This window comes from Martes martes (genome assembly GCF_963455335.1).
Source record: "Martes martes genome assembly, chromosome: 6".
In the NCBI taxonomy this organism is placed as follows: domain Eukaryota; kingdom Metazoa; phylum Chordata; class Mammalia; order Carnivora; family Mustelidae; genus Martes; species Martes martes.
This window is the reverse complement of record NC_137893.1, coordinates 15,163,639-15,188,518: the sequence shown is the minus strand read 5'-3', so window position 1 is coordinate 15,188,518 and position 24,880 is coordinate 15,163,639. Positions and strand designations below refer to the sequence as shown.

At 40.5% G+C, this 24,880-nt stretch overlaps 1 protein-coding gene across 1 annotated transcript in view; it reads left to right on the top strand.

The window, feature by feature from the left end:
- The window catches only part of CCDC170 (coiled-coil domain containing 170), a 98,819-nt gene that overhangs the window by 9,765 nt on the left and 64,174 nt on the right, over nt 1-24,880 (top strand). Inside the window, exons 2-3 of the mRNA XM_080805727.1 lie at nt 14,693-14,796; nt 15,330-15,444. Of these exons, the coding sequence (XP_080661853.1) occupies nt 15,412-15,444 (33 nt within the window). The 5' untranslated portion in view covers nt 14,693-14,796; nt 15,330-15,411. The remainder of the gene's footprint in view (nt 1-14,692; nt 14,797-15,329; nt 15,445-24,880) is intronic.

Genomic DNA, 24,880 nt, shown 5'->3' with positions numbered 1-24,880 from the left:
AGGAGGACACTGGATGCCATGAGCACTGGGTATTACATGGAACTGATGAATCACTAAATTCTACCTCTGAAACGAATTTAAAAAAAAAAAAAAGGTGTTCCCCAGATTTGGTGGTCAGGGCAGTCTTCTCCTAGGAAGTGAATTTTAAGCTGAGCTTTGGAAGGTAAGAGTTAGCGAGGCAAAGGATTGGGGTGATTGTGTTGGATATGTCTTCTCCACAGCACAAAGCATGGGTGGGAGAGCAGAAAGCAAAGTCCACTCAGGCGTCTGCAGAAGGCCGGTGTGGCTGGAGTGTGGTTGGAGAGCACAGTGAGGTGAGAAGTCATGGGCATGAAGCTGGTGAAGTAGGCAAGGGTCAGATCATACACGACTTTACAGGGGTTTGGACTGTGCCCTAAGGGCGAGGGATGCCCCTGGAGAATTTTAAGTCTTGGGATATATTGACTAGTTCTGCATTTTAAAAAGATCCCTTTGGGGGTGCCTGGCTGGCTCAGGGCATAGAGCATGTGACTCTTGATCTCAGGGTCCCGAGTTTGAGCCCCATGTTAGGCTAGAGCTTACTTAAAAAAAAAAAAATATACACACACACACACACACACACACACATATATATTTTATATATATACACACATATATATTTTTTATATATATATACATATATACACACATATATGTATATATATATATATTTTTAAGTAAGATATATATATATATATATATATATATATATATATATATATATATAAATTAAAAGATTCCTTTGGCTACAAATGGACTAGCACCTTGGTCGGGGGGAAGGGGAGGGTGGGGATAAGTCTGAGGTTGGGGAGACTTTCTGAGGCTGTTGCGGTATTCTAGGTGACCTGGTAGGCACGATGGACACGGAAAGGGAACAGTTACTTAGGTGTGAGAATCAAGATGGAGGCATTGGAACTGGAAGGAGAGAGAGACAATGTAAAGTATGGGCTTCTGGTTCAAGGAACGGGGTGGGTGTTTGTTGTCATTTGCTGAAATGGAGAATGAACAGGTTGGGGGAAAGTAGCATGAGTTCAGGGTTCAGTGTTGGACATGTTGGGTGGGAGGCGTCTTGGCTGTCTGGGTGATACCTGCTGGGCAGTTAGATGTAGATCCTGAGCCCAACAGAGAGGTTTCAGGTTGGGATCATCATATACCTGGGGCTCCTTAGCACATAGGTGGTTCTTGAAAGTCCTAAAGGAAGGCCAGAGAAATGAGTTTTTGTTTTGTTTTGTTTCTTTTCTCTCTCTCTCTCTCTCTTTTTTTTTTTTTTTGCTTTTTACCAAGGCAACCATTGAAATAAGAGGTTTTCCATGGAGAGTGTGAAGAGGAATTTTTAAAACATTGACTTTGACCATGTGATGGTTGAGGGGGAGCAGACAGGAACACAGAAAAGATCCGAAGGGAATGAATTCTTCCTGTGAAGGGCATCTATTAAGAAAATTGTTTACTCATCATTTTATTCATTTATTGACCAAATATTTGTTGGCCTCAGAAGAATATTAACCTTGGAATGAAGAGACTTAGATATCATTGACTGAAATGAGCTGAATGCATCTTTCCAGGTCTGGTTTCTTTATGTTGTCAGGTTCATTTGCACCTCAAGTTTTCTATGAAATATTGATACACTAATCAAAATTTCCAAAATATTTTATACCAGAAACATATATAAAATAGTAAGTGAGAACATATGACATTAAGTCAGCCCCACTGTTTTATTAAGCTGAGAACTTATGACCATCCCTGAACCCTTCCAGGCCTCAGTGTCCTCTTTGGAGCATTAGTACTTAATCTGGGCTTTTCACGCAAGAGAGTAGACCAAGCTTGTGTGCTTATGTCTGCTGCTTCTCGGAGCTGTATTCAAAGAGAGGGAAAGTAAAAAACGGCATCATTTCCCAACAGTGCTGGGTATAAGACCAGATTTTTTTTTTTTTTAATCATTCTGGAAAATACAAAGGCAGTGGCGTCATCAGGTAAATCAATGGCAGAGGAGGAGAAAGAGAGCAGTGGAGGTAGAACTGTTCTTCCCAGAGCTCTCGGGAAGCTTCCACACTTGGAATGGGCAGATGTGGATCGGGATTGTTAGAAAGGAGGAAGAAATCAGGCAGACATCCCCGATGACTGGAAATGTGAATCCACTGCTTCCGTGCCCCGTACCCCACAACTGCTTCCACTTTGGATTCCCCTGTTCCCACTCTGGGTAATTCCACGTGCTGTCTATTGTGCATTGATATGTTTGTGTCCCTCCCAAATTCCCACGTCAAAGCCCTAGCCCCCAGTGTGGTGGTATTTGGAGAGGAGGCCATCAGGAGGTAACTGGGTTTAGATGAGGTCATGATGCTGGGCCCCTGTGATGGGATGAGTGTCCTTCTAAGAGGAGGAAGAGACTGGAGATCTCTCTGCTCTTTGAGGACACAGAGAGAAGATGGCCATCGGCAAGCTGGGAAGGGAATTCTCCCCACGAGCCAAATCACCTGGCACCTTGATCTTGGACGTCCCCACCTCCCCGGACTGTGGGGAATAAATATCTGTCTTTGAGGCCACCCAGTGTGTGGTATTTTTTTTTTTTTTTCCCACAACCGCCCACCTGAGCAATAGTCAGTCTTCTAAAGTTAGCCTACCCACTCCTATCCTCACCACTTGCCCCCAGCCCTCCCCACTTCCGGCCATGACCTTCCAGACAAACGTGAAGTGTTACGATGGTACTCAATGGACAGTGTCTTCAAAGCAGAGCCTTTCTTCATGTGATGGTTTCTCATAACATTTATTCTTGAAGCTGAAGTACATTAACCTGTGCAGTGAAAAAGTGACTTTACTGGAGCAATGGGTTCTGCCCCTATAATTTCTAGAACCTGAGCAATATCGACTTAACCTGTTTCTATTAATTTCTTGCTTCCGTATCTGGATATTCTTTTAAATTTAATTTTTTTTTGGGGGGGCATTGAGCAGAGGATAGCTAACTCTCTCTGGTGAATGCCTCGAGTACAGAGAGGACACAGGGAGTGAGTATAAAGCATGTAACCGAGGCTGGCAAAAATCATACTTTTTTCAACAACTGAGCTTAACTCAGGAGATACAGTTTCCTCCCTTTAGAAGGGGAACGTATTCCAGTGTTTTCCTCACTCCCTCTCTCCCTTAGGTGAACCAAGTTTCTGTGGGTGGGGATGGGTGTGGTTTTGAGACTCTTGGGACCTGGGGGTGGGGTGGGGGCACATTTGGGCGGAAGACTGTCCTCTGCTGCCCTGGCTCCGACTTCCCTTGGGGACTTGGATATGGGTCTCTGCTGACGTCCTCGGCTTTGCTCTGGCCTCTCAAGACCCAGCCGTGCAGCAGGTCGCTTATTCCCATCCCAAGTCCCTTTACATCTGCGGCCTTATCTATGTCTCCCTTTTTGGTTTTCTTGGGGAGATGGGGAACCAGGGTAGGGTCTCCTTTCCCTGCTTGGGAAGTGAATACAGAAGGCAGAGCCACCTGAGGGCCCCATGGGCACGTCCCTCAATCCCTTCTCTCATTCCACTCCCAGGAGCTGCCCCGCTGCCTGTAGGGCTCTCCAGCGGGCGTCCATCTGCGGGGACACCATCCTGGGAAGCCAGGGAAGTAGTTGGAGTTTTTATTATCCTCCCCAGTCATCTCAGGGATTAGTTCCCAAGAGGGCCAGCAACACCTAAGAGCAGGTCGTGTTTCCTTCTTCTGGGGACTGGAGCCACGCATCCCCTTTCAAGTGGGAGAAAGATTCTCCAGCATAGACTGTTCTTTATTCTACAATTTAAAGGAATAAATTTTCTGCAGTGAATCCTCTAGGCTTTTTTTTTTTTTTTTAAACTTTTTATTTTTATTTATTTTTAAAAATTTGACAGAGCAGAAGATCACAAGTAGGCAGAGAGGCAGGCAGAGGGAGAGGGGGAAGCAGGCTCCCTGCGGAGCAGAGAGCCCATGCAGGACTGGATCCCAGGACCCTGAGATCATGACCTGAGCTGAAGGCAGAGGCTTAACCCACTGAGCCCCCCAGGCGCCCCAAGGCTTTGTTATTTATATGCAAAGTCATGCTTTTGAAATTTATATATTTTAAATCATTCATTTTCAGAACACTCCCTTATGACAATGCAGAGCATTATGACTCTTTTTTGTGGGGGGGGGGTAGTAATTAACCAAGTTCTTTTTAAAGAGATTTTTATTTATTTATTTGAGGGAGAGAACAAGAGGGAGCCCAAGTGGAGGGAGAAAGCAGAGGAGACAAAGGCAAGGAGCCAGACAACGATGCCATAGGGCTCATCCCAGGGCCCGGAGCCAAAACCCGAGTCGGATGCTTAACTGAGCCACCCAGGCGCTCCAAAAATTAGCCAAGTATTTTCAGTCTGTTCTGGTTCATGATTTCCAAATCATGCTGCCTGGGTAGAGAAGAATGCTTATACTTCTGTTCATGAAGGCAAATGGGTAGTCTGGCATTTTCTTAAAAGCTATATGAAAATATTTCTATTTATTCAAGTTTACAACATTAGGGAGATGAAACTGTGTAGAAACACTGTCTAGAAAGCATCAATAAGTAATAAAAGAAGTATTACTAAGAGGTAGGCAGTGAAAAAATTATCTTAACATTGCTTACTCTTGACAAGGAACCGTTGAATCCTGAAGTGAAGTCCCACAGGAGTTAAAACTTCTCCAGACAATTCTATGGTGCTAGAGAATTACTTTTTTGGGATAGTCTGTAACTCAAGTCCCTTTTAAGGGAAATATTTCTGAAGAGCCTGCTTGAATAAACAATTTATTAACGTTTAAAACACACAACTCAGCATAGGAGCTAAAATGTTAGATCTTGAGAAATTTTTCACTTTATAATAATTTCTCAAGGGTTTTTTAATACACGGAATGGAAAAATCCCATTTGGGAAGAGTTCTAGAATCTTTAACATGTGAAAAGATGTATATAGGATAATGCCAAATAAAATATCCCATCTAGTTGTCAATGAAGATTTTTGTTTCCACTATTTCTCTCAGAGTAGCTATTCCATATGTGACATATTTTCAAATCCACGTTCATTATTAGCCTTGACAGCCAAACCCTGTACCTCCCATGGGGCCATATCCAATAGGAATGCTGAAAAACTGCTAGCACTTAAAATCTGGCCTGAAGTTAACTAATTTTCCTGTGGTTTTCCTTGCATCCAGTCTGAAAAGTTCTCTTGCTATCATAAACAGATCTAAAAAAAAACCTCATAGAACTTTATATCCAACTAAAATATTAGCCTCTGAATAGGCTGGACCTGACCTGTATGACATTTATGAACTTGTAGAAAGCAGAATGCACCTTCCAAAAAGTCATTGGAGAGTTTAATTATGAATTTATTCTTTTGGAAAATTTAATTGTGAATTTGTACTTTTTTATACTTTGACCTTGACATTACTTATGGAAATGCACTCATTATTGCAATGGCCAGATTCGCAGACAGCGATATTGAGAGTAAGAAGATAATCCAGTTTAGGGAGAAACTATTGTTTCAGCATTTAACTGGATATATCTGGAGAAACAACATTGTAACTAAGAGCATGGGCTTTGGAATCAGACAGCTTTGGTTTTGATTTTGGCTGTGCCATTTCATTCAGTTCTTCATATGCATTTTATTTTTATTTTTATTTTTTAAAGATTTTATTTATTTATTTGACACACACAGAGAGAGATCACAAGCAGGCAGAGAAGCAGACAGAGAGAGACGGGGAAGCAGGCTCCCCGCTGAGCAGAGAGCCCGATGTGGGACTCCATCCCAGGACTCCGGGATCATGACCTGAGCCGAAGGCAGAGGCTTTGACCCACTGAGCCACCCAGGTGCCCTTCATATTCATTTTTTAAAAAAATATTTATTTATTGGACAGACAGAGATCACAAGTAGGCAGAGAGGCAGGCAGAGAGAGAGGAGGAAGCAGGCTCCCTTCCAAGCAGAGAGCCCGATGTGGGGCTCAATCCCAGGACCCTGGGATCATGACCTGAGCCAAAGGCAGTGGCTTTAACCCACTGAGCCACCCAGGTGCCCCTTCATATTCATTTTTTAGTATTTAACTGAAACCCGGTCACTGGGGACATGGTGGTGAACAAAACAGGCATTTTCTTCCCTCCTGTGGATCTCATGGTCTCACTGGGAAAGAGATATGAAATAAAAAAATCATATAAATAATAGTTATAATATGAAGGATACAGACGGGGTGCCATAAAATCAAATAACACAAGAACTCATTTAGATTGAGGCTAGGGAAGGTCAGTATAAGGACCGAGAGCAGGCCATCAGGTGTTGGGGTAGAGGGAGCCAGACTAAGGGAGATTAAGAAAAGAGGGGAGGGGCAGGGAAGGGAGGAGTCAGAAAAATACAGCTGTAAGATTTGATCAGATTTTTTTCCTTTTTGAAACTAAATTTCCTCGTTATAGATAGTAGTAACAGCTTCAAACAGTTGGTCTTGGAATTAAAAAAACATTGTATTTAAATCATGCTTAATACAGACCTAACATGGTAAGTATTTATTATCTGGTGGCTATAAATAATGATAAAAATGCCTTCATGGAGTTTACGTTCTGGTGAGGTGACGATATCCACCGGAGGAATGGAAATAAGCAAAGAGGGGCTACAGAGAGAAGTTCCACATTTATGCTAATTTAAAAAATGAGTTATTACAGTCATATCTGAAGGAAAATGCAAGACAAAACACCTTAATGTACTAACGAGTGCATTTAAGTGACATGTAACCCCGAGGTTACAGAGTAAAGATGCTGACGTTACAGAGTTGATTGATGTCATTTCCCATCTATAAAACCTTGTACCTCTAGTCTCTAAAACCTTGAGATCAAGATTGGCTGTTGCTCAGGCCCTAACAAGCTTCTAAAGGCAGGACGAGTTAAAGAAATAATTGCAAACTTATTAGCTTTGGACCTTCATCCTAACAAGGATTAAGATTCATAGTTTTAGTTCCTTCAAGGGAAGCATTTTACAAATGTTTTATACTTTTATCCTTACCTAACAAGATGTGGATGAAGAGTTCATGGCCTTTCCTTCCCAGTGTATCTTGGTCAACTATCTCCTGTCCTCTCTGGTTTCTTCTAAAGCTCCTATCTCTATTCTAGGTTGATCTCTAGCAAGGGCTAATTTAAAAATATGAGGTTTATTATTCTCTATTTTTATAAGAGGTGAGTGAAATCCTTCTGTACTTCTTTTTCTTTTTTAGTTTTTTAATCTTATTTTATTTACTTACTTGTCAGAGAGAAAGAGAGCACGCGAGAGAGCGCGTGCAAGCAGGGGGAGTGGCAGGGAGAGGGAGAATCAGGTACCCCACTGAGCAAGGAATCTGATGTAGGACTCGATCCCAGGATTCTGGGATCATGACCTGAGCCAAAGGCAGATGCTTAACTGACAGCCATCCAGGTGTCCCTCACCTGTACTTCTTATTAGGGGCCATGGTTTAGGGCTAGTAAGGTGTTTTTATAAATAAATAAATAAATTCAACTAGGTATTTTTATGTTTGGTATGCTAACCTAAGAGATGTAAACAAAAGGGAAAAAAACCTTTTCATTCTGTTGTTCATCTACTCCTCCATCCATTTATTTAACAAAATATTAAAAAAATACTGAATGGCCGTTCTAACTGGTGTAAGGTGGTATCTCAATGTGGTTTTTATTTGAATCTCCCTGATGGCTAGTGATAATGAACATTTTTTCATGTGTTTGGTAGCCATTTGTATGTCTTCATTGGAGAAGTGTCTGTTCATGTCTTCTGCCCATATTTTGATATGATTATCTGTTTTTGGGGGGTTGAGTTTGAGAAGTTCTTTATAGATCCTGGATATCAACCTTTTGTCTATACTGTCATTTGCAAAATATCTTCTCCCATTCCATGGGTTGCCTCTTTGTTTTGTTGACTGTTTCCCTTGCTGTGCAGAAGCTTTTGATCTTGATGAAGTCCCAAAAGTTCATTTTCGCTTTTGTTTCCTTTGCCTTTGGAGACGTATCTTGAAAGAAGTTGCTGTGGCTGATATCGAAGAGGTTACTGCCTATGTTCTCCTCTAGGATTCTGATGGATTCCTGTCTCACGTTGAGGTCTTTTATCCATTTTGAGTTTATCTTTGTGTATGGTGTAAGAGAATGGTCGAGTTTCATTCTTCTACATATAGCTGTCCAGTTTTCCCAGCACCATTTATTGAAGAGACTGTCTTTTTTCCACTGGATATTTTTTCCTGATTTGTCAAAGATTATTTGACCATAGAGTTGAGGGTCCATATCTGGGCTCTCTACTCTGTTCCACTGGTCTATGTGTCTGTTTTTATGCCAGTACCATGCTGTCTTGGTGATCACAGCTTTGTAGTAAAGCTTGAAATCAGGTAATGTGATGCCGCCAGTTTTATTTTTGTTTTTCAACATTTCCTTAGCAATTCGGGGTCTCTTCTGATTCCGTACAAATTTTAGGATTATTTGCTCCAGCTCTTTGAAAAATACCGGTGGAATTTTGATCGGAATGGCATTAAAAGTATAGATTGCTCTAGGCAGTATAGACATTTTAACAATGTTTATTCTTCCGATCCAAGAGCGTGGAATGGTCTTCCATTTTTTTGTGTCTTCTTCAATTTCTTTCATGAGTGTTCTGTAGTTCCTCGAGTACAGATCCTTTACCTCTTTGGTTAGGTTTATTCCCAGGTATCTTATGGTTCTTGGTGCTATAGTAAATGGAATCGATTCTCTAATTTCCCTTTCTGTATTTTCATCGTTAGTGTATAAGAAAGCAACTGATTTCTGTACATTGACTTTGTATCCTGCCACGTTACTGAATTGCTGTATGAGTTCTAGAAGTTTGGGGGTAGAGTCTTTAGGGTTTTCCATATAAAGTATCATGTCATCTGCGAAGAGAGAGAGTTTGACTTCTTCCTTGCCAATTTGGATACCTTTTATTTCTCTTTGTTGTCTGATTGCTGTTGCTAGGACTTCTAATACTATGTTGAACAAGAGTGGTGAGAGTGGGCATCCTTGTCGTGTCCCTGATCTCAACAGGAAGGCTGTGAGCTTTTTCCCATTGAGGATGATATTTGCTGTGGGTTTTTCATAGATAGATTTTATGAAGTTCAGGAATGTTCCCTTTATCCCTATACTTTGAAACGTTTTAATCAGGAACGGATGCTGGATTTTGTCAAATGCTTTTTCTGCATCAATTAAGAGGACCATGTGGTTCTTCTCTCTTCTCTTATTGATTTGTTCTATCACATTGATTGATTTGCGAATGTTGAACCATCCTTGTAACCCAGGGATGAATCCCACCTGGTCATGGTGGATAATCTTTTTTTTTTTTTTTAGTATATGTGCTGCCGAAGCGAGCATGGTGGATAATCTTTTTAATGTGCTATTGGATTCTATTTGCTAGGATCTTGTTGAGAATCTTAGCATCCATATTCATCAGTGATATTGGTGTGAAATTCTCCTTTTTGGTGTGGTCTTTGCCTGGTTTTGGGGATCAGAGTAATGCTGGCTTCATAAAAAGAGTCGAAGTTTTCCTTCTGCTCCAATTTTTTGAAACAGCTTCAGGGGAATAGGTATTATTTCTTCTTTGAAAGTTTGGTAGAATTCCCCAGGGAATCCGTCAGGTCCTGGGCTCTTGTTTTTTGGGAGGTTTTTGATCACTGCTTCAATCTCGTTACTAGATTGTGGAGAAAGGGGAACCCTCTTACACTGTTGGTGGGAAGGCAAGTTGGTGCAGCCACTTTGGAGAACAGTGTGGAGATTCCTCAAGGAATTAAAAATAGAGCTTCCCTATGACCCTGCAATTGCACTACTGGGTATTTACCCCAAAGATACAGATGTAGTGAAAAGAAGGGCCATCTGTACCCCAGTGTTCATAGCAGCAATGGCCATGGTCACCAAACTGTGGAAAGAACCAAGATGCCCTTAAATGGACGAATGGATAAGGAAGATGTGGTCCGTATACACTATGGAGTATTATGCCTCCATCAGAAGGGATGAATACCCAACTTTTGTATCAACGTGGACGGGACTGGAAGAAATTATGCTGAGTGAAATAAGTCAAGCAGAGAGAGTCAATTATCATATGGTTTCACTTACTTGTGGAGCATAACAAATAACATGGAGGACATGGGGAGATGGAGAGGAGAAGGGAGTTGAGGGAAATTCGAAGGGGAGGTGAACCATGAGAGACTATGGACTCTGAAAAACAACCTGAGGGTTTTGAAGGGGCGGGGGGTGGGAGCTTGGGGGAACCAGGTGGTGGGTATTAGGGAGGGCACGTATTGCATGGAGCACTGGGTGTGGTACATAAACAATGAATTCTGTTACGCTGAAAAGAAATAAAAATAAATAAATAAAAAATACTGAATGGATCTCCATTCAACAGACATTTATGGAGGTACTTGTCATATCCTAGGAAAGGTACCTGGCACTAGGGATACAAATGTAATTAATTTCTAGGTTTTGCCTTCAAACCCACAACCTTGTACCCAAATCATTCATTCAATTACTAATACTCAACATGTGTTTCATGAGTGCCAACTGTGTGCCCAGAGTTGTTGTAGACACGGGGGATGCAGTGCTGGGGAATAGACATGGGGTCTGCCCTGGTGGAGCTTATATTCAGGGGGTGGACCTAAGAACAAGTGTAGCAGCTAAGGGCTGTGCTCTCCAAAGTGGGTTGATGGCTACAGGAGGTGCAGAAAATTATTTATGAGAAATTCAGTAAGAAAATGTTTCAATTTTTATTTATAGTAATCTCATCTTTATTTAGATTTTTGTGTATATTTGGTAATGTGCCTAATCTGCATAGTAGTACTTGTTTACCATTTATACGTAAATAAATATTTGAATTTATTCCATAAATTCATACTGATAGATTGTATAAACAAAAACGTTTGCAGACCCCAGGATGAAAACATGGATTTAGAGTTAGATAGACTTAGGAGTTTGAAGTCCGTTTCCATCACTCACTAAGTGTGTGTCCTTGGGCAAGCTGGGGCTCCACATCCTTTGTAAGGACTGTTATAATGGCTGACTGCAGTAATGTTAGTAAAGTGCTTGTATTGTGTCTGTTTATATCAAGTCCTCAAAAAAATGATGGCTAATATTACTACTGTTATTATTCATATCATAAATATTAAAATGCAGGCATCTTCAAAGTGATACAGAAAATTTTGAGAAGGGACTGGTTAAGCTGTGATCCCAATGCCATGAGACTGCTGTAATAAATTATTGCTGGGGATTAGGTTGGTACTACTTTTTATGCACTGTGTACCAAAATCCTTAAAATTTTCATTTATGTTAACCCAGTTGTTTCCCTCTCAGAAATTTATCCTAAGGAAACAATCAGAATTCTAACAAATTTATAATAGTGACAGATAGGAAAAAATAGCTAAATGTTCAAATACAGCAGAATAGTCAGGTTAAACTGCGAATTTATGATGGAATATTGTACAGCTTTTAATATTTTATTTTATTTTTAAGGTTTTTTATTTATTTATTTGACAGAGAGACGGAGAGCACAAGTAGGCAGAGAGGCAGGCAGAGAGAGAGGGGGAAGCAGGCTCCCAGCTGAGCAGAGAGCCCGATGCGGGGCTCGATTCCAGGACCCTGAGGCCATGATCTGAGCCAAAGGCAGAGGCTTAACCCGCTGAGCCACCCAGGCACCGCAGCTTTTAATATTTTAAAGAATACTTGGGGAAACATTAATATCTAGTGAAGAAGATAAGGTATAAAATTAGAGTTATTGCGTGATCGCAATGATTTTTTTTAAGCACATAATTTAAAAAAACCCACACAATTTAATTAAATGGTATTGGGAAGACTAGATAGCTGGCTATATGCAAAGGAATGAAACTGGACCTCATTTTTACAGTATACACAAAAATAAACTCCAAATGGATAAAATACCTAAATATGAGGCTCGAACCCATGAAACTCCTAAAAGAAAACATAGGTAGTAATATCTTGGACCTTGGCTTCAGCTACATATTTATGGACATGTCTCTGCAGGCATGAGAACCAAAAGCAAGAATCAACTATTGGGACTACACCAAATTAAGCTCCTGCACAGTGAAGGGAACTAACAAACAAAAAGCAAGCTACTGTGTGGGAGAAGATATTTGCAAATGACATATTTGATGAAAGGTTAGTATCTAAAATATATGAAGAACTCATGCAACTCAACACCCAAAAAACAAATAATCTAATTTAAAAATGGGCAGAAAACACAATAACCATTTCTCCAAAGAAGACATACAGATGTCCAACAGACACATGAAAAGGTCCTCAGCATCACTCATCATCAGGAAAATGCAAATCAAAACTACAATAAGATCACATCCTACCTGTCAGAACAGCTAAAACAAAAAATACAAGAAACAACAAGTGTTGGCAAGGATGTGGAGAAAAGGAAACTCTCTTGCGCTGTTGGCGGGAATGTAAATTGGCACAGCCACTGTGGAAGGCAGTATGGAGGTTCCTCCAAAAATTAAAAATAGAACTACCCTATGATCCAGTGATAGTAGTACTGGGTATTTACCCAAAGAATACCAGCACACTAATTCAAAAGGATGTATGTACGCCATGTCTATACCAGCATTATTTACAGTAGCCAAATTATAGAAGCAGCCCAAGTGTCCATCGACGGATGAATGGATTACGAAGATGTGGTGTACATAGATACAGTGGAATATTATTCAGTCACAAAGAAGACTGAAATCTTGCCATTTGCAACAACACAGGTGGAACTAGAGAGAATTATGCTACGTGAAGTAAGTCAGTCAGAGACAGACAAATACCACATGATCTCACTCATATGTGGAATTCAAGAAACAGAACAAAGGAAAAAAAGACAAACCAAAACCCGACTCTTAACTATAGAGAACAAACTGGCGGTTACCAGAGGGGAGGTGGGTGGAGGGATGGGCGAAATAGGTGACGGGGGTTAACCGTATGCTCACATGATGAGCACTGAGTAATGCATAGAAATGTTGAGTCGCTACATTGTACGCCTGAAACTAACAGAACACTGTATGTTAACCCCACTGGGAAAGAAAAATAAATAAAAATCTTTCTAATTCAGAATCTCTATTGAAAAAAACACAGTATTCCAAAATACCCTTAGTACTGGTGCTCTGTTAAAAGAAATTGAGTCTTGTTTTCATTGGGTGGGGAGGAGCAGAGTTAGAAAAACTGAGATGCCAAAACTTGGGAGGTTTGTTTCAAGTACTAATCCTGATATAACTCTAATAGATACATATGTGTGTGTGTGTGTGTGTGTATCATCCTGATGTAATTCTAAAAACCCCACGTATATATAACAATTGTATATAATGCGTATATATATAAAATGTGTATACATACAAAATGTGTGAGTGTGTGTGTGTGTGTGTGTGTGTGTGTATGATGTATATATAATCCTAACTAATATTCACTGAGTTGGGAACTATTTCCATTCACTCTTTTTATTTTATTTATTTTAATTAATTAATTAATATATTTATTTATAAATAAAATATATATTTATTTGTATATTTATTTATTATTTATTTGAGAGAGAGATGGAGAGCATGAGTGGCGGGGAGGGGTAGAGGGAGAGGGAGGAGCAGACTCCCAGCTGTGATCCCAGGATGCTGGTATCAGGACCCCAGCCAAAGGCAGGTGCTTAACCAGCTGAGCCACCCAGGCGCCCCTCTGTTCACTCTTTACAATTCATCACAAGTGGGTGAGGACTGTTCTTATCCCCTCACCTGCAAATGAGGCAATTAAGGCCTGAAAAGCAAATTCTATTTGCAAATAACAAACAACTGGAAGTAGGTCTGGAAGCAATGATTGCTCTTCTGTAGTGTACAAGTTAAAACATATGTTTAGGTAGGTTTAACGAATGGACATGGGTAATGACCCTGCCAGTGTGGGAGGCACTTAATGTGTAGCCCAGGGGTGCAATTCTAACTCCACGCGAATGTTCATGGTTTGTGGTGTCCATTAATACAGGAATTGGTCAAGTATAGTATATTTGTAAATGGGAATCGAAAAAGGAAAGAAACTAAATCTGTTTAGGGCTACAACATGAATAGATCTTAAAAACATAGTGTTTTTAAAATAAATGAGAGCAAAACTAGCATACTATTTATGGTTAAGAATATATGTTAAAATAATATATCTTCTATAGGTATAAGTAAAAATGAAAAATATTTTTAAGGATTTATTTATTTGAGAGAGAGGGAGTAGGGGATCGGGAGGGGCAGAAGGAGAGGGAGAAGCAGACTCCCTGCTGAGCACGGAGCTCAACTCAGGGCTTTATCCTATGACCCTGGGATCATGACCTGAGCCAAAATCAAGAGTCAGACGCTTAACTGACTGAGCCACCCAGGCACCCCCCCCCAAAAAATATTTTTTTAATGGTCTGAAGGACACTCACCAAACTTACCTAGTAATTACCTCTGGGATGGAGGCAGAGGGTCAAGATTAGAGATCACAGAGAAAGGAAATTATAACTCCACTTGTGATATTCCGGTCTTTTAAAGAACAGTGACTCTACTTTTAACATTAAGATTAATTTTTTCATTAAATCAAAGGCTACTGAAAGTGTGCTTAAAGAGTCTGGTTTATTAGGTTCTCAATTTTCACATCCTAATTTTCAGACTTAAGAAACCGAATATTATGTTTGTGCGTTCCTTCCTGGCTGCAGAGGCAACAGGAAACCCCAGACTTGAACCTCCGTGTGCAGAAAGAAGGGAGAGACCGAAAGCAGCATCACTGAGTTCCCAGCAGTCCTTGGAATGCATTTGTTATGCAAGTACAACCTTTTGACTACATTTGGGACAGAAGTTCATCACAAAAATAAGTGGAATATAAATAATATTATAGCCAGAATAGTAAGTGCCTTCAAGGATTCACATGAGAATTCAGTGATTTCTGATGTTTTCATTAACTGTAAAAAAAATCTCCAGCCAACAAAGGACAAGCGGGAGGGAGAAAGTGACCTACATAGCCCATGTGTTGCGCTCGAGCCCTGCTTTCTTTTCCAGGGTGGCTGGCCCTTAGCTCGGCCCAAAGAAAACGCAATAAAAATGCCACGGCAAGAAGGAAGCCCTGACGTCCAGTTTACACACTCTTGAGAGCAACAAAGCCTCAAGAGAGGCCTGCTTTGTAAAAAAAAGAAAAAAAAAAGATAGCAGGGAAATGTTAGCAATGTATAATCCCTCCAGCTTTCACTTTAGAAAGAAATCAAATCACGTGTCACCTTCCTGCAAGAATCCTTGCAAAGAGACAGACCAAGCCACAATCAAGTTGTTAGAATTAATTTTTCTCTCTTTTGTGTCCAGGATAGATTGGATTGACGGCAGATTTCCAGCCTTAAACCTCAGTGCCTAGCCACTCTCGTGGCTTATCAAGAAGAGTATAAGGATGTCCGTGGCACGCTCTGTAGGACAGATGAAAGTGAGTAGACTCCCATTTCGGAAGCCCTTTCTTCTGAAACAGAGTCCATAATCTCCTTTATGACGGGAGCTCATCCTGCGTCCTCGCAAGCACCTGTAGCACGTCCTCGGTGCAGGCGGGACTAGAGCACAGCAGGAGGCAGCTGGGCAAGGTGAAAGGAGGCATCAGAGCCAAGGAAGAAAATCACCAGGTGGACAGTGTTTGCGCCTTCCCAGCAGTCCTGTCCCTCTTTTCATATTTGTGATTTCAAAGTCTTCCTAACTCATTTTCCTCTAATTTTCTGCAGAACCTGACCAATCGAAACCCCATTGACCACAGTGCTGTCTTTGAGCTATTCTCCATAGCAACCGAGGCTTCTCCCTCACAGCACTTAACACAATAGCAAGTAATAAATTACATGCATAATTAAGTATTTAATGTCTCCTTCCCGCAGAAGACTGTGATGTTCGCTAAGTCGTCCCTAGCACTACTCAGGACCCTACTGAAAACGCTCAGTGATTATTTGTAGAGTAAGTGAATGAATGGAAGGATGGATGACCGTTCTTCTTACCAATACTCCAGTCCTCCCATCTGATTCACCCTACAATCTCATCCCGTTCTCATCTGCCAAATTCTGTACCAAATTCCATCAACCCCTGTGGCTTGTTGGCATCTTCTGAGCCCCCTACCCCAGCAGTAGGCTGAGTTAGGAAGCCCACAGGCCTGTCCCTCTCCAGTAGCATTCACAACCCAAAGTTGCCTTCCTTTCGACTCTACGGGTGTTCTGAAACGTAGTCCCCAAGAACCGAAGAGCTTCTGCACTATGAAAGATTTTAAACCAAAAGCAAGTCCCCACCTTGCTAGCATTTCTCATAATCTTTGCAGGTTACCAGGGGTCCAGATCTCAGAAAATAATTTCTAACCTCCCTCCCAAGTTTCAGATTTATTACTCATCCAATGTCAAAAAGAGAAAAGGAAGTAAATGGCCAGTAAAGAAATATTAAAAGAGGGAGAGCTTGGGAGGATGGGAAAGGGTATCACGCATGTGCTCTTGGGGCTGCGCGCTGGTGCGAGGTAGCATTTTCCTTTGACTTGGCCCTTCCAAGCAGACCCTCCGGGGTCACACAATCCACTAGGGCCACAAGGTAACGCAAACAAGTTGCTCGGTAACACACCCATTCACTACAGGAAACCATGACAAATTTCAAGACCCACGAAACAATGCAATGGCACCTCCTTGCTCAGTAAAAGCACTTTTATAGCCGGATCAAAGCAAATGGGGTCCGAGTAGACCTCTCTCTGAGTTTCTGGCTTTTTAAGGATCATTTTGAAGTGGAGCATAGAATGTGTGAATGCACACTCTTCAGCCAATCCTCTGAATGCCATCTGACACCATTAACTTGGTTAATATCAGAAACATATTTCTGGACCTCTTGTCTGGGTATGAAGATTGCATTCCTCATCAGCTGGATCCAGCTTCCCGCGGAGACCAGTGAAGTATGTCCCATCGCGTGAGGGTAGAGGGATCATCTGTCTGACTCCAACTTCCCAAGCTTCCAACTGTCATATATTCTAAACTGATGTAATAATTGTAAGGCGTTTCAACATGAGGCTTGAAAATGGCTTTGCCGAAGCTTCATCCAAAAATCAATGTAGGCTGATGCAATTGCCTCCTGGCTGGTCTCCCTTCCTCCCATCTCCCTTTGTACTGATCTAACCTTTTCAATTCCACAGAGTAGACTTGATGACATGCGTACCCGACCAGATTCCTCCCCTAGCGGACAAACACTGTCCTCTGTAGACAGGGTGGGTAATAGACAGACTCCTTAAGTCAGTGGAATCACATTACCCCTGTCTAATATCTAGCCAAACCTTCAGTCACGTGGAAAGTTAGTTTGTTTAAGCTTGCCATGTATCTTGAACTGTTTCTTGCCTATGGTGCCTGCTACCCTCCTTCCCAGGCCCCTCCTCTAGCTGACCAGTGCTGGAATTAGCTTTTCTGCCGAGCTTTCATGGGACACCCAGGCAGAAATTTTTATTCCGATTACCACTCCCGTCTTCATCCATCTTGTTGTATCTATTCTGGTTAATAGTTATCTGTGAAATCAATTTAAAAAAAAGTCACCCACATTATTACCAATCAGAAAGGTTACGGATACAGTTTCGTACATTTCTTTATAGTACTGTTCCTATAGTACTTTTGTGTGCTTTTAAAAAAACTTATTATTGGAAGTGCAGTTGACATACAGTGTTAGAATAATTTCAGGAGCACCACATGGTTATTAGACAATTCTGTACATTACTCATTGCTCACCACAGTAAATATAGTCACCATCTATCACATGTGAGTTATTACAATATTATTGACTATATTTCCGATGCTGTACTTTTAATCTCCATGACTTATTTATTTTATAACTGGAAATTTGTATTTCTTAATCCCTTTTACCTATATCATCCGTCCCTCCCCCCATCTCCCTTCTGGCAACCATTCGTTTGTTCTCTGTATTTAAGAGATGTTCTGTTTTTGGTTGTTTTCTTACTGGTTTTGATGTTTGGATTCCACATGTAAGTGAAATCATATGGGTTCTATCTCTGTCTGACTTATTTCACCGAGCATTATGTTATCACAAATGACAAAAATCTCATTGTTTTTTTTTTTAAAGATTTTATTTCTTTATTTGACAGACATAGATCATAAGTAGGCAGAGAGGCAGGCAGAGAGAGAGAGGGGAGGAAGCAGGCTCCCCGCTGAGCAGAGAGCCCGATGCGGGGCTCGATCCCAGGACGCTGGGATCATGACCTGAGCCGAAGGCAGAGGCTTTAACCCACTGAGCCACCCAGGCACCCCATCTCATTGTTTTTTATGGCTGAGTAATATTGCTTCACACACACACACACACACCCACCCACTCACCCAATGTCGTCTTTATCCATTCATCTCTTGATGGAAATTTGGGTTGCTTCCGTATCTTAGCTACTGTAAATAATGCTAGTATAAACATAGGGGCGTGTATATCTTCTCAAATTAGTGTTTTCATTTTCTTTGCAAATATTGAACCACCCTTGCATCCAAGGAATAAATCCCTACTTGATTGTAGTGAATGATTTTTTTTAAATGTATTGTTGGATTTGGTTTGCTAATATTTTTGGTGAGGATTTTTGCATGTATGTTGATCAGAGATGTTGGCCTGTATTTCATGTTCTCTCTCAATCTCTTTTTAGTATTTTTATCTAGTTTTGGCATTAGGGTGATGCTGGCCTCAGAGAATGAATATGGAAGTTTTCCTTCCTCTTCTATTTTTTGGAGTAGTTTGAGAAGAACAGGTATTAGCTCTTCTTTAAATGTTTTGTAGAATTCATCTGTGAAGCCGTCTGGTTCTGGACTTTTGTTTGTTGGGAGTTTTTAAATTATTGATGCAATTTCATTGCTGGTTAATTGGTTTGTTCAGATTTCTTATTTGTTTCTGATTCAGTTTGGGAGGTTATATGTTTTTAAGAATTTATTCATTACAGAAGATGTGGTGTATATATATGTGTGTGTGTGTGTATGTATACACACACACATATACACACAATGGAATATTATGCAACCATCAAAAATGAAATTTTAACATTTGCAACGATGTGGATGATCTAGAGGGTATTATGCTAGGTGATATAAATCAATCAGAGAAAGACAGTTATCATATGATCTCACTGATATGTGGAATTTGAGAAATAAGACAGAGCTTCATAGGGGAAGAGAGGGAAAAAATGAAACAAGATGGAACCAGAGAGGGAGACACACCCTAAGAGACTCTTAATCTCAGGAAACAAACAGAGGGCTGTTGGAGTGGAGGGGTTGGGGGGATGGGGTGGCAGGGTAATGGACATTGGGGGGGTATGTGTTGTGGTGAGCACTGTGTATTATGTAAGACTGATGAATCAGACCTGTACCCCTGGAACAAATATATTATATGTTAATAGTGAAAAAAGTCCATGCTTAAAAAAAATAAATTTATCCATTTCCTCTAGGTCATCCAATTTATTGGCACATTGTTTTTCATAATATTCTCTTATAATCCATTGTATTTCTGTGGTGTTAGTTGTTATTTCTTCTCTTTCATTTCTGATTTTGTTTATTTGAGTCTTCTCTTTTTTCTTTTTTTGATGAGTCTGGCTAAAGTTTTATCAATTTTGTTAGTCTCTTCTTTTCTTTCTTTCTTTTTTTTTTTAGATTTTATTTATTTATTTGACAGACAGAGATCACAAGTAGGCAGAGAGGCAGGCAGAGAGAGGGGAAGCAGGTTCCCTGCTTAGCAGAGAGCCTGATGCAGGGCTCAATCCCAGGACCCTGAGACCATGACCTAAGCCGAAGGCAGAGGCTTAACCCACTGAGCCACCCAGGTGTCCCTGTTAGTCTTTTCAAAGAACTAGCTCCCAGTTTCATTGATCTGTTCTGTTTTTTTTTTTTAAAGTTTCTATTTCATTTATTTCTGCTCTAATCTTACTATTTCCTTCCTTCTACTGGTTTTGTTTGTTCTTTTTCTAGCTCTGTTAGGTATAAGGTTAGATTGTTCATTTGAGATTTTTTTCTTGTTTGCTTCTTAAGGTAGGCCTGTATTGCTATAAACTACCTTCCTAGAACAGCTTTTACTGCATCCCAAAGGTTTGGGGCTGTTGTGTTTTCATTTTCATTTGTCTTGATGTATTCTTGTATTTCCTCTCTGATTTCTTGGTTGGCCCATTCACTGTTTGGTAGCATGTTATTTAGCATCCACATATTTGTGTTCTTTCCAGGTTTTTTCTTGTGGTTGATTTCTAGTTTCATAGCATTGTGACCAGAAAAGATGCATGGCATGACTTCAGTCTTTTTGAATTTGTTGAGACTTGTTTTGTGGTCTAATATGTGATCATATGGAGAATGTTCCATGTGCACTTGAAAAGAATATGTATTCTGCTGTTTTAGGATGGAATGTTCTGAATGTATCTACTAGATCCATCTGGTCCAATGGGTCATTCAAAACCTCTATTTCTTTGTTGATTTTCTGTTTGAATGATCTATCCATTGATGGAAGGGGGTTGTTAAATTCCCCGACTATTATTACATTACTATAGATTACTTCTGTTATATTTGCTGTTAGCTATTTTATGTATTTAGGAGCTCCAACGTTGGATGCATAAATATTTACAATTGATACATCTTTCTGTTGGATTGTTCTCCTTAATTATATAGTGTCTTTCCTTGTCTCTTGTTGCAGTCTTTGTTTTTTTTTTTTCTTAAAGATTTTATTTATTTATTTGACAGACAGAGATCACAAGTAGGCAGAGAGGCAGGCAGAGAGAGAGGGAGAAGCAGGCTCCCCGCTGAGCAGAGAGCCCGATGCGGGGCTCGATCCCAGGACCCTGGGATCATGACCTGAGCTGAAGGCAGAGGCTTAACCCACTGAGCCACTCAGGTGCCCCCAGTCTTTGTTTTAAAGTCTATTTTGTCCAGTGTAATTACTGCAACCCTGGCTTTCTCTTTGCTTCCATTTGCATGATAAACACTTTTCTATCCCTTCACTTTCAATCTACATGTGCCGTTAGGTCCTAAATGGGTCCTAAATGGGCAGCATATAGATGGGTCTCCTTTTTAAAATCCATTTCATTACCCTGTTTCTTTTAATTGGGGTGTTCAATCCATTTACATTCATTTGTAATTATTTGGTAAGTATGTACTTTTTACCATTTTGTTACTTGTTTTATTGTTTTGTAGTTCTTTGTTCCTTTCTTCTCTTGCTCTCCTCTCTCAACATTTGCTGGCTTTCTTTAGTGATGTCATTGGATTCCTATCTCTTTATTTTTTGCATATCTACTATTGGTCTTTGGTATGTGGTTGCCACTAGGATTATATATGATATGCATATAGCAGTTGAGTTGATGATCACTTAAGTCTGAGTCCATTCTTCACTCGTATCCCCCCACATTTTAGTATTGGATGTCATACTTTACATTTTTAATTTTGTGAATGCCTTGACTGATTTTTATAGATATGCTTATTTTTACTGAATTTGTATTTCCTACTTTTCTTACTCCTGCTTAATGATCTTTTCTTCCCACTCAAGAGTCCCTTTCAACATTTCTAGATCACGAACTCCTTTAACTTTTGTTTGTCTGGGAAACTCTTTATCTGTCCTTCTATTCTGAATGATAGCCTTTGCTGGATAGAGTATTCTTGGCTGCAGGTTTTTGTCTTTCAGAACTTTGAATGTATCATGTCCCTTCCTTGAGGCATGCAAAGTTTCTGCTGAAAAATCAGCTAATAGCTTTATGGGGTTTCCCTTATATGTAACTGTTTTCTTTTCTCTTGCTGCTTTTAAAATTCTCTCTTATCACTACACTTTGCCATTTTAATTATTATGTGTCTTGGTGTGGCCCTCTTTTAGTTAATTTTGTTGGGGGTTCTCTGTGCCTCCTAGATCTGGATTTCTGTTTCCTTCCCTAGATTTGGGAAGTTTTCAGCTATTATTTCTCAAATAAATTTTTTGCCCCCTTTTTTCTCTCTTCTCCTTGTTAAATCCCTATAATGTGAATGTTATTACACTTGGTGGCATCACTGATTTCTGTTTTCATTTATTATTAAATGAAAACTAAGTCTGTTTTCATTTATTATTATTATTTTGTCTCTCTCCTGTTCAGCTTGATTGCTTTTCATTACTCTGTCCTCTGGGTTACTGATTCATTCTTCTACTTCCTCTAGTCTACTATTTATTCCATCTATTTATTTTTAAATTTAGATATTGAATTCTTCATCTCTGATTGGTTCTTTTTTAATGTGTTTTTTTTTAAATCTCTTTGTTAAGGGTCTCTCTGAGGTCCTCCACTTTTTCCTGAAGTCCAGTGACCATTTTTATGACCATTACTTTAAATTCTCTATCAGGCATATCACTTACCTCTGTTTCGTTTAGGTCTCTTGCTGTGATTTTTGTCCTATTCTTTCATTTGGAACATATTCCTTTGTCTCCTCATTTTGTCTAACTCTTTGTGTCTGTTTCTCTGTGTTAGAAAAGTCAGCTATGCCTTCTGCTAGTGAAAATAGCGGCCTTATAAAAAAGATGTCCTGTAATGCCCTGTGCTTCAGTGTCCCCTGTTCACCAGCACCTGGCACTTCAGGGGTGTCTCCTGTGTGTGTCTGTGCACACTGATGTTGTGACTGAACCCCATTTGCCATTAGGCAGGTCATCTTCAATGGCAACCTTTGCCTGTTATGGGCAGTGTTTTGTTCCTGTGGTGTTAGTGGGACAGTCTAAGGCCACCTTGGGCTTAAGTTGAATCAGACCAGGTGTTTAGCAGAGATAGAATAGCACCGAACCTCAGGAGAGTGTGGGGGGTAGGGTGCGTAGTGCCAGCAAGGTCTGCATCACTGGGAGGTGACCTGCAGCAGGATTGGATCTGCAAAAGAGTGCGGTGGCTGGATGTGTTGTGTTAGCATGGCATACACTGGCCTGGCTTCACAGGAAAACATGTGGGCAGGGCACACTGTTAGCAAGTTATATAGTGAAAGTGTTTATGGTGAGGAGGAGTGGAGGGAAATGATGCTGCCAGCTCTTGTGTTCCCGGAGAGGTCTCCCAGTGATCCCTGCCCCACTAACCCATGCTCTGCGATTAGTAAACAAATCTCTGTTCCATATACCCCAGGTGTTTTTCAAAATCCGCTTCCATGCTATGTCTCCGTGGGGTTATTTGTTGCACTGGCTCTTTAAGTGCAGGGACTCAGTTTCCTCTTGTGCTCCTGGCTCTCCTGCAAGCCTGCTATTTTTAAAGTTCCAAGTTTTAAGGCCCACTGATGGCAAGAAATCATAGAATTTGGTCCCTCTAATTTTCAAAGCCAAATGTTATGAGGATTCATCTTCTTTGTGCAGGCTCCCTCTTGTGAGAGTCTGTTTCTCTCCTCTCTCTATATCTGTGATGTTCCCTCTGCCTTCTGGGGACAGTTCTGCAGGTCTGTTTCCTCCTGACTTTGTCTCTGCCCTTTCTACCCTCTTCTATGAGGCCTCTTCTCTACATTTAACTGTGGAGAATCTATTTGGCCAGTCCCTGTGTCATTTTCTGGGTTATTTACACTGATATGGCTATTATCTAGTTGTATCTAAGGGACGAGGTGAGCTTAGGGTCTTCCTACTCTTTCATCCTCCTTAGAAGGGTTTTTAAATGAATAAGAGTGACATCTAAGAGCCAAGAAATTGGAAAATAATATGAAAATAATAGATCAGCTTTTCCACAAAACTTGTGTAGAAATGTCTCTTCTAAAACTTTTCCCACAACTGCAAGGATTTATTTCCTGGGTTCCGCACACATCACACTATGCCCCTCAGGCACTAGTGATCCCCAGAAACCAAATCCACATATACAAAGAAACGAAAGCAGGAGGACCAGGAAAGTCCCTCAAATTGGGGATAAGAACAGATGAGTGGTCAAAAATTGACTAGAGCACTGATTATGTTGGAGAAGTACAATTTGCAAGACTTAATTTATGCTGTAAACTAGGGAAGAAACTGTATTTGGTGGGAAGAGGTTGGAGAGTAGGGGAGAAGGTCTGAGAAGGGATTGCTGACTGGGACAGCCCTGGAAGCTTGAAGAAGGGGGGAGGGAGGGGAGAGAGAGACAGACAGACAGACACTGAGACTCCAGGAAACACTCCATACTGAGAGACCCTTGGTCACACACTTGTGCACTGCAGTGTGGAATAATGCTGGAACAAAGAGAAGATTGGTTATAGCATAGAGAGATAGGAATGGATTAGGAGATTTTGTGTGTCACAGGCAGACAGTGATTTTCTTCTCATTTTTTTGTCCATGGGAGTAATAAGACAACTAAATATCATAGTAGCAAGACTGGTCCAAGACATTGTCCCCAGGTCAGATAATTGGGCACATTGTGTACTAAATTATGAATAAATTTATGTCTCCTCGATGCCATTGAGCTTTGAAACCATCCTCTATTCTGAGCGGACTATGAGCCACCCTGTGAGTCAATTTCTGTCATTATCATAATAATATCAGTAGCAGAATCAAATAATATGTAGTTGGCTTTCTAAAATTAATATAAAATTGCTTCATAGCCTAGCTGAGAGATACCTAATAGATTATCCTCATAGGAGGACAAATGGATAAATTTTTAATCTTGCCGATTTTGAATAGGGTAAAATTAGTTTTTTTGGGAAGTGAAGATTATTTAATGCTTGTAGAAAAAGTTGAAGAATTTTCAAAAAAGTTTGCTAACTACACCAAGGCTTCCCTAAGAGAAAAACTCCCCTGAAATGTCTGCTGTCACGTGTGTTGAGTTTTCTTTGCTGTCTGGGGTTGCTTCTTTGTGCTCGTGTTCCTCATAAAGACAGTTCATTGTGGGTTTGTGGTTTTTGTCTATCCTTGCCCTTGTTCTTATTTTTTGTGTGTGAATTAAGGGGGAGACATTTATTCTGATTAAGAAAGTA